This window comes from Myxine glutinosa, assembly GCF_964187855.1.
Source record: "Myxine glutinosa chromosome 12 unlocalized genomic scaffold, kmMyxGlut1.1 SUPER_12_unloc_1, whole genome shotgun sequence".
Taxonomy (NCBI): domain Eukaryota; kingdom Metazoa; phylum Chordata; class Myxini; order Myxiniformes; family Myxinidae; genus Myxine; species Myxine glutinosa.
This window is the reverse complement of record NW_027616355.1, coordinates 1,276,133-1,296,707: the sequence shown is the minus strand read 5'-3', so window position 1 is coordinate 1,296,707 and position 20,575 is coordinate 1,276,133. Positions and strand designations below refer to the sequence as shown.

Below are 20,575 nucleotides of genomic sequence, written 5' to 3'. Positions count from 1 at the left end.
CAATAAATGTCACAGGTATGATCGCTGCGCCGGATGTCTGAGATCTTTATAACTGCCGCGCAGTGGACAGAAGTCGCATGACACCTGGGTTCAGACTTAGACACAATTTCACGACACACGTTAACATTTTGAACACAAACCTAGTCTCTACGCTGAATGGTTATGGAGATATACAGTTGGAGATTGATATGAGAATAAAGAATATTCACTGCTCCTGCTTTTGCAAACATCATCATCGCTTCTCAGTTAATATTGAACAAATAAAAATACACTCCCAGGGACCTGGAGGAGTAAACACGATATTGTGTAGTAAGCTATTTTGCACTAATATTGTTTTCATATCCTCTTTGGTTACAAAGTTATATTCCCCCCCCCCCCCCCCCCTTTTTATTACTTGCAAAATCGAAGATTTTTCAAATATATCGGTCGGTTCCATTTGTGGTTCTGTCTGTCTGTCTGTTTGTCACTGGCCTACAGGTCACAATTCTAAACCGATCGTCACGAAACTTCACCACGTTGTACAAGTCATCCCAATTGTTGATTTTGAGGTCAAAGGTCAAAGGTCATCTGGAGGTCAAATTTCTAAAATCACCATTTTAAATCCGATTGACTTGAAAATTGAATAGCATTTGTATATCAAGTCACTAAATTGGGAAACATACTATTTTTGAGGGGAAAAGGTCAAAGGTCAACTCAAGGTCAAACCTCCAAAATCATCACTTTTTATCTGAAAAACCATCAATTTTCATCCGATTGACTTGAAAATTGAACAGTATTTGCACATTGAGTCACTAAATGGGGAAGCCAACTATTTTTGAGGTCAAAAGGTCAAAGGTCAACCTTCCAAAATCATCATTTTTCATCTGAAAAATCGTCACTTTTCTTCCTATTGACCCGAGCTTTGATCAAGATTGTCAATTTTAATCTTGATGAAATGGACAATTTGCTGTATCAATGGAATTTTTTTTCTTGGGGAGGGGGTGCGTATTTTGCAAGTATCGTGCTCCGCATGACGTCGTCTTGTTTATTTATTTTTGAGAGTGGGGATAGCTTTGTTTTGCCAGCAGGTATGCACATGCAGGTGTGATGGGATATTTTGTGGCTTAGTGCAGTAAGTGGTCTATAAAAGAAGAGTTGGAGTGGGTGATTACAGACAAGTCCATGTTGAGGAAGGGAGGAAGTGAGGAGTAATGTTCTCCTAAAAATTGTACACAAACACTTAAGGATGGTAATTTCATGTTTAGATGGAACATACATGTTTTGCTGAACATTTATTTCTTTTTCATTTTTCACATTAGAATAGAGGATTTCTTTACATATTTAATTCTAATAGTTTGTGATTTGCATTCAGTTTGAATGAAAATTTGTTAATTTTAACCCAGACTGAGGATTCAATGCTATTGTTGTTCCATTTGGAATTGGTCTCGATTATAAGGGGAAACATCAGTTCATGTGCAGCAGAGGTGGGAATCTTGATAAAGCATAATTACATGGGTTTTGACATTTGATGGCGTAGAGTCCAGTGTGTATACTTTTATTTGAAACCTATTCGCTTTTAGTGTTGTACTGCGGATGTATTATATCATGATGTTTTTCTAATCCTGTACGATGCTTCGTCTCAGCCCCAGGGATGTTGGACGTCCAAAAGCCAACGTGGCGGCAGAGTTTATTAACAACCGCGTTCCTGGTTGCAATGTGGTACCGTATCCTTTGACCGATGCAGCAAGGCCAAAAACAATCTTATTTGTGCACGGAGAAGGGGCAAGATGTCGTGCAACACGTTCGCTGCCTCTTGTAGTTTCTTTGCCTCTGCCTGCCGGGGTGAAAGATTATAACGATGCAATGTAACGTTTCCTCTCTCGACAATGCTTTGCATGTCATTATACAGCGGCATTATTTAACATGCTGTGTGTCAAAAGAAGACCCTATTAGTATCTATTTCCATAGATTTATCCTTGATTTTTTCTCTCAGTCACTTTAAGAAGATCCAAGATTATGATGAAAGTTTTTACAGACGTAAGTACATGCAAATATGTTGATTAATCTTAATTTTATTCGAGTTGCATTCTTTCATCTGAAATGCTGTCGAGAATGTTTAGGTGAACTTTCCCACATTTTGTTTGCTTCAATTGTCCAAACATTTTTTTGGCCTTTTTTGCTTGTCCATCAAAAGTAATCCTGAGTCTAACCAGGTGCATTTTAAGTCGGTTTATAACATTGAGGCTTATTGTCATCAGGTTTCCCATGGCCTGCCTGAGCTAAAGCCGAAATATGACGCTGAATTGTTTTGTGTGATGCAGGAAAGGCTTGGGAGAAATTCGAAAATCAGTTTTCTGTAGACTCAGGTTCGAGAAGAGCATTGATTCAATGGATGTGAGTTAAGTATTGAATAAATAGCCCCATGTGGGCTTAAGGTTATCTCTTGAAGTTGTAGTTCAGACCTTTGCTGATTTGGGGGGAACCCATGGGAGCCCCCTGATCCCCTGGAAGGCCCTTTGATCCGAAATAAAAAGACAGCGATCCAGCGGACCATCAAGTAGAAGGGCTGTATCGGGTTTCAGAGCAATCGGTTGGTAAATAAGGGACAAGTAGGAATCCGAAGTTTCATGGGGTAACCACCATGAAACCCCAGTAGCCCCTATGATCCGAAACCGAAGCCTGATCGATTGTGGGGACCATTGAGAAGGGCTGCATCGCGTTTCATAGCAACTGATTGGTAATCAACTGGTGAAAATACAGAGAAAGTACTATCAATTCCTGACGTTCGACTGAAGATGGCACAGGAATGTGGAATTTATCGGTTCATCATTTGAAGTTGACAGTGCACTAGCCTCTCCTGGTAACGGTCCACTTCTCTGTCCTCCAAGCCTTTCCACTTTGGCAAGGCTGCACATTCCCATTCGTAGACCCAAGCGGGGACATCGGTGAGTGACACGGCACAGTGATAAAAGTGTGTGTGTGTGTGTTGGTGTGTGTGTGTTGGTGTTGTCGAGGGTTCCTGGCTAATAATGGGGCAGCTTGTTTCACAGGCCTTGCTCATGTATATTATTTTGTAACGCAATACTTTCCAGAAAATGAATAACAATATGGTAGAAATCAACAATCAAAATTGACCTATTGCATACATTAACGGTAGAGCTCATACCTCCGCCTGGCTGAACAATTTATGTTTTGTATACCACTGTTAGGCTGGATCTGGATTCGTACCTGAACCAAAATCGAATCAGCTTCTTCTTGTCACCTAACCAACACAACTTTTTGAAATATCATTCCACATATCGTTTTTGGCAATATCACTCAATGGTGAAGAGTCACAATCGCATCTGATCCGGATTTGAATCTTCACCAAAATCTAATCCTTTTGCCCTTGTCACGCACTAACCTCTCCACCAAATTTTGCCTGAATCCATCCAACTTTTTAACAGACACAACACAACACAACACAACAAACAAAAGTAACAAAACATAAAGGGGTGAAAACAACCTCCACACATCTACAGTGGTGAAAGTAACTAGAGACTCCATTGAACACGTTACGCCGTGCAGTCTTGACAAAAAAGTACATGGGCAGGGTCTGTGAGCAGCAAATCTGATTGGTTGAGATGATTTAAAATGCCGTACTCTTTTGTCCTAGTATTGCTAAAGGAAAGGTTTCTGAAAATGCCAAAAAGGCGATTTGTGTTCTCCAGTATTCAAGTATACAATTCAATGGAAATAAAATAAAGATTTTAAAGGTGATATAAATTCTTTTTGGAAGTTTGCCACAGTTGATGCAGCAACTTATACACCACCTTATTTAAAACGTTACATTCGTTTTTTGTGCCTGCTGTTTGTGTCCTTTACGACGTCCTTAGAAACAGCAAGTTTCCTAAATCGGTGCAGGTTACGATTCATCCAGTAGATTTAAATCAGTTATAGTTTATAATTTAAAAAAAGCTCAACTTACAAGCAGGTAGAGCCGGCGTTTGAGATGAGAATCCACTCGCCTTGGTCACGAAGATGTTGAAGTGAATTCTCGACATCTTCCACTTCAACATCAGTTTTTCAGAGTTATCAGAGCTAACACGTTGAGCCACGTTTTGGCTAGGTTCGGACTACTCATAGACCAGCCATGAGGAGCATTGTGATGATGAGCTTCCATGTGACCAATCTCCTCCCACGTCCTGGGAAAATTTCATCTGTGATTATTCCTTCTTTTTGTTCTTTCATTTCTCATTCTGCCTCTATCAACCCCTACCCCTCCCTTTTTCCTCCCTCACCTTCCTCTACCCACTGCCCTTTTTTACACTGCAGAGTTTCATGTTGTTGTATGCGGCTTGGATTCCATCCTTGCGAGGCGGTGGATTAATGGCATGCTGGTGAGTTTGATTCCCCCACGGTGACATTGCAGTCTGCTAAACAGTGGTTGTATGTTCTCGTTTCGTGATAAATTACCGCAAATTAACAAACGTGTGGACCATAACAAAGATCACGGGTGTTATGATACATTTGTTTCCGTTTTTTTTTCTTTCTTGCTCAACAAATGAGGGTCCACGACATTGCCTTGTTTGTGCAATCCTGATGACATGAATTCTTCTAGACTGGGTGTTTTTATTTTTAATTAGTGGAATTTTAATTTGTGTTTAAACTTTTAAAATCCTTCAAATTGATGACTGCTTACCAATTTGTAAGGTGAAGGGGTTTCCACAACACTATCTCGGTAACATTTTTATGCCTCTGCCGACGCAGTCACCTGAGGCATTATGTTTATGGGTTGTCCGTCTATGCACCCATACGCCCGGCCGTCGGTCCGTTCCATCAAGGTTACAGACGGGTTGGCTCTGCCAGGGTTACGGAAGGGTTGGCTCCGCCAGGGCTACGGATGGGTTGGTTCCGCCAGGGTTACGGACGGGTTGGTTCCGCCAGGGTTACGGACGGGTTGGTTCCGCCAGGGTTACGGACGGGTTGGTTCCGCCAGGGTTACGGACGGGTTGGTTCCGCCAGGGTTATGGACGGGTTGGTTCCGCCAGGGTTACGGACGGGTTGGTTCCGCCAGGGTTACGGACGGGTTGGTTCTCCTAGGGTTACGGACGGGTTGGTTCTCCTAGGGTTACGGACGGGTTGGTTCCGCCAGGGTTACGGACGGGTTGGTTCCGCCAGGGTTACGGACGGGTTGGTTCCGCCAGGGTTACGGACGGGTTGGTTCCGCCAGGGTTACGGACGGGTTGGTTCCGCCAGGGTTACGGACGGGTTGGTTCCGCCAGGGTTACGGACGGGTTGGTTCCGCCAGGGTTACGGACGGGTTGGTTCCGCCAGGGTTACGGACGGGTTGGTTCCGCCAGGGTTATGGACGGGTTGGTTCCGCCAGGGTTACGGACGGGTTGGTTCCGCCAGGGTTCTGGACGGGTTGGTTCCGTCAGGGTTGCGGACGGGTTGGTTCCGCCAGGGTTACGGACGGGTTGGTTCCGCCAGGGTTACGGACGGGTTGGTTCCGCCAGGGTTACGGACGGGTTGGTTCCGCCAGGGTTACGGACGGGTTGGTTCCGCCAGGGTTACGGACGGGTTGGTTCCGCCAGGGTTACGGACGGGTTGGTTCCGCCAGGGTTACGGACGGGTTGGTTCCGCCAGGGTTACGGACGGGTTGGTTCCGCCAGGGTTACGGACGGGTTGTTTCCGCCAGGGTTACGGACGGGTTGGTTCCGCCAGGGTTGCGGACGGGTTGGTTCCGCCAGGGTTACGGATGGGTTGGTTCCGCCAGGATTACGGACGGGTTGGTTCCGCCAGGGTTATGGACGGGTTGGTTCCGCCAGGGTTACGGACGGGTTGGTTCCGCCAGGGTTGCGGACGGGTTGGTTCCGCCAGGGTTACGGATGGGTTGGTTCCGCCAGGATTACGGACGGGTTGGTTCCGCCAGGGTTATGGACGGGTTGGTTCCGCCAGGGTTACGGATGGGTTGGTTCCGCCAGGGTTACGGACGGGTTGGTTCCGCCAGGGTTCTGGACGGGTTGGTTCCGTCAGGGTTGCGGACGGGTTGGTTCCGCCAGGGTTACGGACGGGTTGGTTCCGCCAGGGTTACGGACGGGTTGGTTCCGCCAGGGTTACGGACGGGTTGGTTCCGCCAGGGTTACGGACGGGTTGGTTCCGCCAGGGTTACGGACGGGTTGGTTCCGCCAGGGTTACGGACGGGTTGGTTCCGCCAGGGTTACGGACGGGTTGGTTCCGCCAGGGTTACGGACGGGTTGGTTCCGCCAGGGTTACGGACGGGTTGGTTCCGCCAGGGTTACGGACGGGTTGGTTCCGCCAGGGTTACGGACGGGTTGGTTCCGCCACGGTTACGGACGGGTTGGTTCCGCCAGGGTTACGGACGGGTTGGTTCCGTCAGGGTTACGGACGGGTTGGTTCCGTCAGGGTTACGGACGGGTTGGTTCCGCCAGAATTGGCACATTTTATGATTATTATTTGTAGTACGCCTACACACTGGGAGTCGCGCTGTACTATATACTTTTTTTTTTTTTTTACTGCCTAAAAGCTTCCTGTGCACAACCAGTTTTCGACTCTTTCAATACAGCGGTTTACGAGTCATAACACACGGACATAACATCGTAACACACACACACACACACACACACACACACACACACACACACACACACACACACACACACACACACACACACACACACACACACACACACACACACACACACACATACACACACACACATACACACACACACTAAAGCCTAGGTCACACATAGGCGGTTTTGTCGGCGACTACTGGCGACTGAAAAAATCGCCACCACCCGCCGACAATCGTAATGAAACCGTAATGGACGGTCGCCTGTAGTCGTGGTTATCCTCCCCAGGTCGGCTGCAGTCGGCAAGAGCCGCAAAGGGGCAAAATAATTTTTAAAATGTTTAAAAACGGCGCGCTCAGTCGCAATCGAAAAAAATCCGCCATGCTGTCGTGATGGAGCCGCCATGCTGTCGTCGGTATCCGTAATAAGACCGTAAAGCGGCCACAACCCAGTCGCTCATAGTCTTCCGCAATCGCCCCACCAGCCAGCACGGCAGAGATGCGAATGCCATACGGCCTTCCTGCGGCATCTTCCCGACTACGGGCCGACACTGTTGCGGCTGCGTATCGACTACAGAAGAACTGCCACGTCTCCCCTGCGGCTATGGGAGACTGACGACGACAGCAGTAGGACTAGTGGCGGCCGAGTTACGGCCATTGGCGACACAGATACGACTGCCTGGCGACTGCATTACGACATACCACGATTCCATAGCAAGACAGGATGGTGTGAGGGTCTCCGTGGAGTGAGGTCCTGTGGTGCCGACAAGGATATGGCTTTATTGTTTGGACTTGGGACTTTTGGGAACTTTATTTTTGGGACTTTGGTCCTTTGGAAACTTTATTTATGGGACTTGGGACCAGTGGAAATAATTTCTTGGACTTTATTTCCATTCTCTCTCCCTGCAGAAAAGTTTGATTATTACATTACAATGATACATCTTTATTAACTTTCTTATTGTACATCAAACATCTTTATGCTTCATGTCACACATCATTGAAATGAATAAAGTGAAATGTAAAATAGAGAAATAAAGATTTAAAAAGTTGTGTGAATCGTCTCCAATCGCCGGCGGTCTTATTGCAGTCTTTTGCGGACGTCGGAGTAAACCGACACCCGGCCCCAATGCAGTCGCCGCGATCCGCCATCGGTCGTAATCTAGCCGCCAGACTGCCGCCACGCTGCCGCCGTGCATCCGCAATGCAGTCGTCGTCGATCTTCAACAGTCGCCATCCCACTCGGGGCGTCGTCGCAATGCAGTCGCAATGTGGCCGCCTGCAGTCGCCATACTGCCGCCTGACCATATTTGACCACCCGAAATCGCCAGTAGTCGCCGAAAAATCTTGATCGCCGGCAGTCGCCAAAATATCCGCCTATGTGTGACCTAGGCATAAAGGAGGTGGATACTTTGAGACTTGGTCGGTCTCTGTTACATCTCCTGAGGCCCACCCACGTGTGGGGATAGCAGGCAAAAACAACATACATATACACACACACTCACACTCATACACACACACACACACACCTCATATCACATTATAAGTTACTGGAAAATAATGTAAATTTGGGTCAATTTTTGTTGATTCAGATATTTTTGCATATTTTCGGGTGGGTATTGTTTTTGGCAATAGGGATGTTGTAAATCTTTACTTGAGAAAAAAGACCTGAAATCATTTTTCAAAGTGGGAATGGATCTTAAGTTGTGGATGTGAGCAGAAAAATTACAGCACACGTGTGATGCTGCTTGTGCTTGCTCCAGGTGTCGTTGCTCATTTACAAGGATGGACAGCTAGACACCAGTTCCATTGTGCCCATGATTGATGGTGGGACAGAGGGCTTCAAAGGCAATGCACGTGTCTTGCTTCCTGGTGTGTCTGCTTGCATCGACTGTACGCTTGACCTCTACCCTCCCCAGGCAAGGATGCGTTCTGTCTTCTCAAACTCCCTGCTTCCCCAAAATTGTGTTGTCTCGATTGTTGCAAAGCGTCATCAGCCCTTCCACTGCTTCCACTTCACCAGACGACCAAGTTTTTTTTTAATCGCTTCCGTGTTTATTTATTTACTGTTGAGCTTCAGAGTGTCTGTCCAGGCCATAACCTTTTTACCATTTGAGCTTTTGTCATGAAATCTTTAACAAAGATTATTTGAGAATATGAAGAACAGCAATGAATAAAATGATTTTTTTAAGCTGCTGTTTTTTTAGTTTTTAGTTTAGTTTTGAGTGCAGAACGGATATGGACGGGCATTTTTAGATGTTTTCTTGTCTGTTATATAACACATCTCCTTCCCTTGCAGATTAATTTCCCAATGTGCACTATTGCAACGATGCCCCGGCTGCCTGAGCACTGCATAGAGTTCGTACGAGTCCTTCAGTGGCCCAGAGAACAGCCCTTTGGAGGTGTGGCCACATTTTTCTTTTCTATGGCCTAGTGCTAGCCAAAATTTGATGAGGAGCTTGGATCGTATTTCAGGTGCCGAGACCAGAGCTTGAATAGGAAACATATTGCGAGTGCATTCAACAAGTGATTTATTTGATGTGGATTTTAACTCAAAGTAAAGGAGGTAAATCGGCATTGTTCAGAGGTAAAGTACACACTTTTGAGCCGACTTGTAATTGTCATATTAGTCTAGTAGGAAGACTAGGTCCCCCTGCACCCCCCGGAGATATACTTCTAATCAGTGTTTCTAGATTGGAAAAAATGTGTAGAAAATGACTAGCTATGGCCCCAAGCTGAAAAAATGTCCCACATACCATTTTTATGCAAATTACTGCTGCAAATTTTATGCAAAATTATGCAAATTTTATGCAAATTTTTGATGAGGAGTAGAGTTGAGGGGTCTTTGAGGGCTTCATCGAGGTGCTCTCGGTTGCAAGACTGGGTCATTCTGAGAAGCACAGCAGGGTCAGAGATCATGATGTTCTCCTCCTCAGTGAATCTCTCCATCAACAGCCTCTCCATTGCCTCACACACTGTTTTGAGGCAAAAGAGGGACTTTGCGTAGGCCTTTCCACTGAGAACACCTTTGAGAGATCCACTTGTTACTAGTTGTGCCTCAAAGAGAATCTCTGCATATCCAGAACCACGCATCTTGTGTCCAGTGAGCATCCCGATGTAGTTCATGGATGTGTGGAAGGGTCCAATCGTTACTACATGACTAGCAAATTCATTTGGCCAGCGCCAGATGATGGGAAGGGCTTTCATGCAGACACCCAGATCAAATGTATTCAGGACCCATCTCTGACCCACCTCAGCAGTTGCTGCCTCGGAACGCTTCAGTAGCTCACGAACAACTGCGTTGTCTGTGATCGGTTGGTGGATAGGCGTGCAGTAGTCGACTGTTGATTTGCTGGGTGGGGGAGAACCAGTTGCAGAGGTGAAACCCCCTAGCCCAGGCACAGGCTGCAGGCCATTGCCATGCCATGCAGGCACCAGGCACAGACCGATCACAGACAACGCAGTTGTTCGTGAGCTACTGAAGCGTTCCGAGGCAGCAACTGCTGAGGTGGGTCAGAGATGGGTCCTGAATACATTTGATCTGGGTGTCTGCATGAAAGCCCTTCCCATCATCTGGCGCTGGCCAAATGAATTTGCTAGTCATGTAGTAACGATTGGACCCTTCCACACATCCATGAACTACATCGGGATGCTCACTGGACACAAGATGCGTGGTTCTGGATATGCAGAGATTCTCTTTGAGGCACAACTAGTAACAAGTGGATCTCTCAAAGGTGTTCTCAGTGGAAAGGCCTACGCAAAGTCCCTCTTTTGCCTCAAAACAGTGTGTGAGGCAATGGAGAGGCTGTTGATGGAGAGATTCACTGAGGAGGAGAACATCATGATCTCTGACCCTGCTGTGCTTCTCAGAATGACCCAGTCTTGCAACCGAGAGCACCTCGATGAAGCCCTCAAAGACCCCTCAACTCTACTCCTCATCAAAAATTTGCATAAAATTTGCATAATTTTGCATAAAATTTGCAGCAGTAATTTGCATAAAAATGGTATGTGGGACATTTTTTCAGCTTGGGGCCATAGCTAGTCATTTTCTACACATTTTTTCCAATCTAGAAACACTGATTAGAAGTATATCTCCGGGGGGTGCAGGGGGACCTAGTCTTCCTACTAGACTATATGTTGTGCCAGTACCCTGGCTAAGTTTACTTTATTCCAGATATGAGGTACATAACATTGGCTTGCAATACCCACCCATTGAAAATGAATGATGTCTGCTGCCTCAATGACTCCCTTTGGTTTATTTTTATTTCTGCATGTTTTATTATCATCGGAGCCCGAATCCTTGTGGAACTTCCCACGTATTGTAGTTGCACCATGTACACCACAAATTACTTTAGTATCTCCAGCACCAATGGTTGATGGAGGTGATGTTTTCACCCCTGTCTGTTTAACAGACTGTGAACAGGATATCTCAAAACGTTGTGGACGGATTCTGACGAAATTTGGTGGAGAGGTTGAATATGTGACAAGGACGAAATGATTCGATTTTGGTAAAGATCCTGATCCGGATGTGGATCTGAGAATTTTTAAAGTGATTCTTCACCATTGAGAGATGGGGCAAAAAACGATACAGTGCCTTCAGAAAGTATTCACACACCTTCATTTTTTTCACATTTTATTGTGTTACAGCCTGATTTTAAAATGGATTAAATTGAGATTTTTTTGTCGCTCATTTACACATAATACCCCATAATATTAAAGTGGAAGTTTTTTTTTCTAATTTTTTACAAGGTGATTAAAAATGAAAAGCTGAAATGTCTTGAGTCAATAAGTATTCAACCCCTTTGCTATGATACTCCAAATTGAGCTCAGGTGCATCCAATTTCCTTTGATCATCCTTGAGATGTCTCTAGAACTTGATTGGAGTCACCTGTGGCCAATTCAATTCATTGTACAGGTGGTACATAGTTGTACAGGTGGCCTCTAAAGGTGGTACATAGTTTAGAAAGAAACACCTTTCTATATAAGGTCCCACAGTTGACAGTGCATGTCAGAGTAGAAACTCCACCATGAAGTCCAAGGAACTGTCCGTAGAACTCCGACATAGAATTGTGAGGAGGTATAGATCTAGGGAAGGGTATAAAATAATTTCTCGTGTTGAAAGTTCGCAAGAGCACAGTGAGGTCCATCATTAGGAAATGGAAAGAATATGGAACTATCCAGACTTTTCCTGGAGCTGGCCGTCCGACCAAACTGAGCAACCAGACAAGAAGGGGCTTGGTCAGGGAGGTGACCAAGAACCCAAGGACCACTCTGTAGAACTACAGAGTTCCTTGCCTGAGATGGGAGAACCTGCTGGAAGGACAACAGTCTCTGCAGCACTTCAGAAATCTAGGCTTTATTGGACAGTGGCCAGACTGAAGCCATTCCTGAGAAAAAGTCACATGACAGCACACCTGGAGTTTGCAAAAAGACTCGTGAAAGACTCTGAGACCATGAGGCAAAATATTCTGTGGCCTGATCAGATGGAAATGGAATTATCTGGCCTGAATAAAAAGCACTGTGTCTGCCGGAAACTGAGCACAGCTCATCAGCCATCTAACACCATCCCTGATGGCTGATACAGACATACCCAATAAGACCCAAAGTTGTAATCGCTGCCAAAGGTGCTTCTTCGAAGTATTGACTCAAGGGGTTGAATACTTGTATTAATTAGATATTTCTGTATTTCATTTTTCATTATTTTGTAAAAATTTCTAAAAAAAACAATTCCACTTTAACACTACGGTGTATTATTTGTAAATCGGTTACAAAAAAATCTCAATTTAACCCATTTTAAATTCAGGCTGCAACACAACATGTGAAAAAAAGGTAAGGGGTGTGAATACTATCTGAAGGCACAATGTAGCACTATATCTCAAAAGGTTGTTGACAGATTTGGACGAATCTTGGTCGACAGGTTGTGTGTGTGACGAGGACAAATTAATTCGATTTTGGTGAAGATTTGAGTATGGATCCAGATCAGATAATTATTTAATTCTCAAGTGATTCTTCACAATTGAAAGGGCCAAAACCGATATATAGCAATTTATTTCAAAAAGTTGTGGATGACTTATAGACTAGACGGATTTCTGAGAAATGTGAATGTCAGGTGCATTTTTGGGTAAAAGTTGGCAACCTAACTTTTTAACAATTATGGTGTGCTGAATTCGATTAACCTGGTTCCCAAGCCGAAATTTGAGTTTTTGACCTTCTAATTAGGATAAACAAAATGGCCACCGCATTGCCATTATTGGACAATTTCTTTGAACAAGCATTTCTATATCATGTATATACATGCAGCTCTTTTACTTTAAGTTTACAACTTTTACCCCAAAATGCACCTAGAAGCTTATACATGGCCTTTTTTCATAAATCCGTCGTCGATATCATGGCTGGCGACTTTTTTTTTTTTTTTTTAATACAGAATCGAGGCTCGTGAAAGCTAACATTTATCACACGAACAAATCAAACAGACAAACAAAATATATAAAAAGGGGAGCGGTAGACAAGATGGGGAGAGAAGGGGAAGCACACAAACACAACATTTGAGAGCAGGGACATCGGGAGAGGGCTTGTGGGGAGGAGGCGTGGGAAGGGAGGGGAGGGGGGCGGAGAAGTATAAAACACAAGGACACCAAGGACTTCCAGGAAAGAAGTTGGTATTTCAAAAAGGTGGATTTGGGGTGAAATTAGTAGGGGTAGAAAAGATCAAGGTTTTGGATGGGGGAAGATAAGAGATGGTGGTGAACAGCTGTTTTAATGACCTGGTGGGAGGAGTGGGATTGAAGAGAGTGAGGGAGTTTGTTCCAGAGGTGGGAGAAAAGAGGAATGAAGGAGTGAAGGTGAGCAGAGTGTCTTGATTTTGGCAGTTTAACCATGAGAGGGTTGCAGGCAGATCTTGTGCGACCTGTAGGAATATTTGGGGGACAGCCCGGAGAGAGCTGGGGGAGCAAGGCCGGAGAGGAGTCGGTAGAAGACGGAAAGACCACCAACCTGCCTGCGGTGAGTAAGTGAAAGGCCCTCGGAGATGGGAAATAGTTTTAATAAGACAATGTTTCATATAACCATTTATTCTAAAATTAAGTATACATGGCCATGAAGCACAAACATTCAGGAATGTCACACATGTTGTTTTGCCAAACTATATCAAATTCATACATGGGGTTTGATCATCACTCTGTTGCTGACAGGCACACATTGATGTGCACCTCAACTCTGAATAGCGACATTTGCAGCGTCGAGTCTTGCATTGCTTCTGGCATGCACAACAAATCATTTCGAGGCAACTTTCTGGGATTGGACTCGGTGACATCAGAATAGGCTCTAGTCCTGAATCACCACGTTTCCATCACATTTCCACAGGTGCAGGAAGGTCAGGTATGGCACAATGAGCATTTCTCCATACCATGGCTTGATAGTGTACTCGCATCAAATGGAAATGAAGAACATCACTTGTCGGTGACATTGCTTCTGGTTTACCAGTCTTGGAGAACAACATATGTCGTGCTGAATCGACAGAGGTTGTTCTGTGCACATTATATATTCTGCAGACAAATGCTTCTGCAGATTTGATTGTCTCCTCTGTGAGTTCACCAAGTTCTTCAGCAGTTTATTCAAAATTAAAAAAGAAAAAACTCAAAATCCGGCTTGGGAACCGGGTTAATCAAATTCAGCTTACCCTAGTTATGTTAAAAAGCGAGGTTCCCAACTTTTACCCAAAAATGCACCTAGAAGCTTATACATGGCCTTTTTCCATAAATCCGTCATCTATTATGACAAAACTTGGTGGATGAGTTGGTTTGGTGACAAGAACAAGCCAATCATTAGATTTTGGTTCAGGTCCGAATCCAGATCTGGCCTATCATTGGATACAAAACAAACTGTTCCGCCTGGCGGAGGTATACGTTCTATGGGGTTCCATTCTAGTTTTTGATGTTCTCTCAATAATTACGTTCACGTGGAGTATGCAGACAGACATGTTTGTGCATGTACAGTAGCACGTTGACATCATTGTCGTCGTCTTGTAGAGAATGTGGCGCTGGATGGGGACGATCCGAACCATGTACAATGGGTTCACCAGAAGTCTTTGGAACGTGCTGAACAGTACGGCATCCCTGGAATTACATACAGGTTGACACAGGGTGAGATGGTTTGTTTCATATCGGCGCATTAACTAGCAGGGCATTTTCATTGTTACCTGTGCCACCAAAGGTGGATGGAGGTTATGTTTTCACTCCTGTTTGTCTGTAAGCAAGATATCTAAAGATGATATGGACTGATTTGGACAAAAGTTGGTGGAAAGCTTGCGTGTGTGACGAGGCCAAATGATTTAGATTTTGGTGAAGATCCGGATGCGAATACGAGAGTTTAAAAAAGGTATACTCTCTACCGAGTGCCCTTGTGGTTTTTACTGTTTTTTTGTGGCAGAGATGACCGAGCATGGAGGCGAGTTGGGAACTTTCAGGGGAAATTTTTTGAATGTAAATTTTCATTTACGTTTTTTTCCTCTTTTTTTTGTTAATGTATGGACATTGTTGTCATGTTTATTTCTCAGTCTACAGTTATAGAAATTAAAATTTTCAAATGCTAGATAATTCAAAAATGCTTTGTTTTTTTTTTATGTACGCGTTCAAGTTTTTTTTAATGTAAATCTTCATTTATGGATGCTTTCCAACGGTTCTGTGATTTTTCCTGGTGTACTGGCTCCGATGTCTGTTGGCACGCCTAATTTTAGCTTTCTACAAACCTGAAAGGTACCAAACATTAATGTCAGTCAGTCAGTCAGTGGTTAGTACGAGCTTTGTATAATTAAATATTTTATAGAAAATGTTTTTTTTTTTTACGTGCCTTGTCTATCTCACTGAATTTTCTTTTTGAACTGTAGGGGTTATCAAGAGAATTATCCCTGCTGTGGCATCGACTAATGCAGTCATTGCGGGTGAGTCTTGTCGCCTGAAAAATATAATGTGCTTTTTGTTTCCACAAGCTACAGAAGTAAATGAAATGCAAACAACAAGATTCCTGAAATGCTTTATTAGTATCATCACAAAATTCCAAACTATTATTTTACAAGGCCGAATCTCTGGGCCAGTTGCTCCCTCATCACAGACAGGTTGGTGGCCTGTCTTCTTCCGCCTCCTTTCTGATCTTGCACCGTCTGCCCTTTGTGCTCATTCTCCCCCATCTTTCTCCAGATTACATGGCTTCTGCCAGTAACACCCAAATTCTCAGCTCACTGCTCACCTCATTCATTATTCGTTTCTCTTCCTGGCATAAGAAACTTCAATCTGTTCAATCTCACTCTTCCGTCCAGAACTTGAAGAATGTAGTTTCCCCTCCTCCTTGGGATCATCCCCCATCCATACCCTTTCTATCCATCCATACTCTTTCTACAGATCTTTTCTATTCTCATTAACTCTCCTCTTTCCAAATTATCGTTTCCACCCTTCTCCCTTCACCCACCTTCCTGTTTTCCTTTCCTCTTCTTACTGTATTTGAGCTTGTTCACCCATCATGTGTTCCTTCTCTCCCCCCCCCCCCTCCCTTTTAACCACTCCCCTCCTTTACTCTCTCATTCTTCCTCCCAATGTCTCTCGACCCTGCTGTTGATGTATTTCCTCCTTTTGCACTTTTCTTTCTATCCTGCAGTCTAGCTCTTCAACAAGTGTCGACTTTGTTAGGGTTAGGGTTAGAACGTGTTCAAGAAGGGGGAGGGTTAATGTGGGTAAAATGATTCCATGTGCTTGAATGGGAGATCAAGCGAGGAGGAGATGAACAGCCATTTTGAAACACTGGAGGGACAAATGAGATTCAACAAATTAAGAAAGCTGTCGTCACAGGTGAGTTAAAAGAGGAACAAATGAGCCTTCATTTTGGGAGTTTCACCAGACTGTGTGTGCCCTGCAAAAAAAGTTGGAGGTGGGTGAGGGAGAGGAGACAGAGCATGGAAAGAGCAGGGGGTTCAAAACCAGAAAAGTGGTACGAGAAGGCATGAAGGCATCGATATGTCTGCAATGTCTGAGTAACAGGCCCAGAGATTCAGCTTTTTTTTCATGAGCTTCCAGTGATATAGAGGGCCTTGGTCTCCATGGCATCAAGATGTGAAAAGTGCGAGGCAGGACAACCTCATCCTCAGATAACCAATTTGGTTTCACTCCACCTTGGACATGCTGCTTCTACTCTCCCAACAATGGATGAAGGCCCTCAATGTTGGTCATGAGTTCAGGGCCGTCTCTAGACATATCTCGTCCTTTCGATACAGTCTGACATCCCACTTTGCTCTCCAAACTCTCTGCCTATGGCATCCAAGGCCAACTGCACACATTAATTAGTGACTTCCTCTACTCTTGTAGCCGACGTTTAGCTCTCAATGGAATCCATTCTTCTCCTCTCCTTGTCAAGGCTGGAGTACCCCAAGACAGTGTTCTGGGCCACATCCTATTCCTGATCTTCATCAATGATTTCTCTGACTCTCCAGAAAATCCTTTATCTATTTGCTGATGACTCCACCCTCTGCCGTGACATCCCTCATCGTTCAATCGGGCAGAATGAAGCCTCTTCCTTTTTCTTTTTTTTCTTTTTTTTTTGTATACTGAATCGAGGCTCGTGAAAGAGCTAACATTTATTTCACAAACAAATCAACCAGACAAACGAAATATATAAAAAGAGGGAGCGGAAGACAAGATGGGGAGAGAAGGGGAAGCACACAAACACAACATTTGAGAGCAGGGAGATGTGTGGGAGGGAGAGGGCTTGGGGGGAGGAGGCATGGGAAGGGGGGCGGGGGGGTGGGAGAAGTATAAAATACAAGGACACCAAGGGCTTCCATGACAGAAGTTGGTATTTCAAAAAAGTGGATTTGGGGTGAAATTAGCGGGGGTAGAAAAGATCTAGGTTTTGGATGGGGGAAGATAAGAGATGGTGGTGAACAGCTGTTTTAAAGACCTGGAGGGTGGAGTGGGATTGAAGAGAGTGAGGGAGTTTGTTCCAGAGGTGGGAGAAAAGAGGAATGAAGGAGTGAAGGTGAGCAGAAAGTCTTGATTTTGGCAGTTTAACCATAAGAGGGTTGCAGGCAGATCTTGTGCGACCTGTAGGAATATTTGGGGGACAGAGCCCAGAGAGAGCTGGGGGGGGGGGGGGGCAAGGCCAGAGAGGAGTCGGTAGAAGACGGAAAGACCACCAACCTGCCTGCGGTGAGTGAGTGAAAGGCCCTTGGAGTTAGCTTCATCGTGGGAGATTCCAATGATTCTGAACGCTTTGGTTTCAACAGCGTGAAGACGAGCTAGGTGTGAGGCAGGAGCACTAGCCTCTGTGGTGCTGAGGACGTTCTCTGATAACAGCCAGAGAGATGGGAACTCCAAAGAACAAGATCAGATGAACCAATTGGGGCAGTGGAGGAGCAGGAGACATTGGAAGAAAAGTGAGTCATCACCGAGTCCAGAAGCGAAGATTTGCCATCGGTGGAAATCCAGGTTGGAAAGATTTGGCCAAAACAACAGTGGCCCATCTTTAAATATCCTTTGTATTTTTTAAATTAAATTTGTATTTTTGTTCGTTTTTATAATTTTGCTTTTATTTTGTTTAAGTCGTCTCAAAGACTGTGTTAATGAGACTACTGCATTTGTGTCATGATTGCTGCAGCCAATGAGGGACGCACAAAGGAAAGATGTGGCTGCCTGTGTGGGTATTGCTGGCAATTTATCCAAAGCTCCGTTTCTTACTTAGAGGTGCACCTGTTTGAATCTGGGCACGTAAAGAAAGGAATCCATGATAAAAAGATCTTGGATATTTTAGATTATTGAAGAGTGAATTTGGTTTTCCTTCGATGTTATTAATACGGAGAGGTACCCCATTATAACAAGTACAAGTGGCAAATAAATTCAATTGGGTTCGTCACCCGCCCTACAATTTGAGCAATTGTAACCGATTCACCTATCGGAGGTCATGCCGTGTGTACTACCTGTAACTTGTTTTACTGTCGATCACAGTTTCCTCGATGTTTAAATTGTGAGCAATTTATTTATTTATTTTTCTGCCTCCTTATTACAGCTGTTTGCTCATTTGAAGTGTTCAAGATTGCAACAAGGTGAGTAACCCATAAAGGTAAAGTATTTACCCATCATAATTGTTGCTTTTTTATTTTATATAATTATTTTTACCTTCCAGGTTTGGGCAAAAGCTTTATATTTCGACACTGATTTTGCGTTTCAATCTAGGCATGTGTACATCCTGTTCTCTCGTCGGTATGTGCATGTGCGATTTCAGTTGCTTCAAGTCCCTCAATAACTACATGGTGTTCAATGACGTTGACGGACTCTATACTTACACGTATGAAGCCGAGCGAAAGGTACGACTCTCGAATCGACACCAACCGGCCAACAGACTTTGCTTTTGCCCGTTAACTGCCATGTTGAGGGTGTGTCCGACACTCCCATTGGCAAAGCATCAGGCTGGATGATCAATAAGTGTGATTACTTGAGGACAAGCACTGCAGTTGTAAACTGTCAAAGACAGGTTGTTCCATCATGTCGATAGCTCAAAGGTGGGTTTATCTACAAGCTCGTTGCTGTGCATGCAGGAAGACTGCCCCGCGTGCAGCGAGACTACTCAAGATCTGACTTTCCCCTCTTCCGCAAAACTCCAGCACGTTCTCGACCACCTGATGGAGAGTCCTGCCCTGTAAGTAGGCGGCACACGAGGCATTCCGATGAAAGAACACACCATGACATGACGCTTGCTTCCATGAATTGTGCCTGTGTCGATGCGTCTGGAAATGTTACCTATTTTGTCTTTCGTTCAGGCAAATGAGATGTCCTGCAATTACAGCGACGATTCATGGAAAGAACAAAACTTTATACATGCAAGTAAGTTTCATTCCCTCAGCTGTAACTTCCTCCTGGTACCGAAACGTTGAATAAAAGTGACCGCAGGTGAACCTGCCCGTCCCTGCTTTAAACAACTATTGTGTATCGAGGTTGTCAAACGCAGTTTGAATACCAAGATACGAATGAGTCTCCTCTTAAGAGTTGACATACCTATGGAGTTGATTTCCTAGAATAAAGGGAAGTTTACTTATTTACACCGTTTTGGTGTTATTTTATTTCTGTAGAACGTAGCATCGATAGAAGCGATTACACGACCAAACCTCACCAAGACTTTGACAGGTGAGGTTTTCAACAATGAGGAGAATGGGGTCGGGGAGAATGTGGGGGGGAAGGGGGGAGTTGGGGGGGGGGGGAGGGGGGAGTGTTGGGGGGGGGGGGTTGGTGGGGGACAAAAAGGTTCGTTATTGTTTCCAATCAACTTTTCTTTGTGGTTTTGTCTCGTGATTCTAGAGCTCGGCCTTGCGGATGGTATTGAGCTATTAGTGGCTGACATTACATCTCCACAGACACTCCGCTTTCGCCTGCGCCTCAAGTCTTGTGCGTAGGGTCTTCCTGGTTTTGCACGACTCCCATCCGGCATACCTTCTCGATTTTGAACTTGTTGACTTTACTGTTGATTTTGAACTTCCAGAGACTTTACTGTTGTTCATCTTTGGTTCGTTCTGCACAATTTGTTTGGCACTTGCACCAATGTTCTGTAAATGGTTGTACATGCTATGAACATCCAAGAAAGCATTTACTTTGTTGCTTAAAAGGAAATTAATAAAGATGGACATTTTAAACATTTCACTGCCGTGAAGATTGTTCACAAGTGCAATTGAATGAAGAAGGTAAGGAGCAGGGCATACAGACTGCTGTCCAGCTTAAGTTATCCAATTGCATATATCCATGTAGTAAAATATCATAATTTGTATTTTAATTTTAAGTCATTTTGGGCTGGAGCATTCTGGCAGTTTTTTTTTTCCTGTTATCTAGGAATAAGGCCCCACAAATCATATGTGTAGTTTTGACGGCCTTTTGGAGTAATTATGACCGCATCTGAGGAAGGACGTAGTTGGCAGAGGTTTTCATCCGCAGCTCAATGGAATACTGTTCTCCTTGCCTCGCACGTAGCTGAGCTTTACGCTGTTGAAACCAA

The 20,575-nt window shown here is 44.5% G+C and overlaps 1 protein-coding gene across 1 annotated transcript; it reads left to right on the top strand.

Annotated features, from left to right (window-relative positions):
* The first annotated feature begins 1,030 nt into the window (after positions 1–1,030).
* LOC144888911 (NEDD8-activating enzyme E1 catalytic subunit-like) lies at positions 1,031–20,223 on the top strand. Its single transcript, XM_078768616.1, has 13 exons — positions 1,031–1,703; positions 1,973–2,016; positions 4,294–4,358; positions 8,317–8,472; positions 8,853–8,955; positions 14,581–14,694; positions 15,438–15,491; positions 18,602–18,638; positions 18,818–18,899; positions 19,131–19,231; positions 19,353–19,416; positions 19,662–19,716; positions 19,888–20,223. Exons 1-13 carry the CDS (start codon positions 1,609–1,611, stop codon positions 19,980–19,982), a joined length of 1,065 nt encoding a protein of 354 aa, XP_078624742.1. The 5' UTR covers positions 1,031–1,608; the 3' UTR covers positions 19,983–20,223.
* Positions 20,224–20,575: the final 352 nt, after the last annotated feature.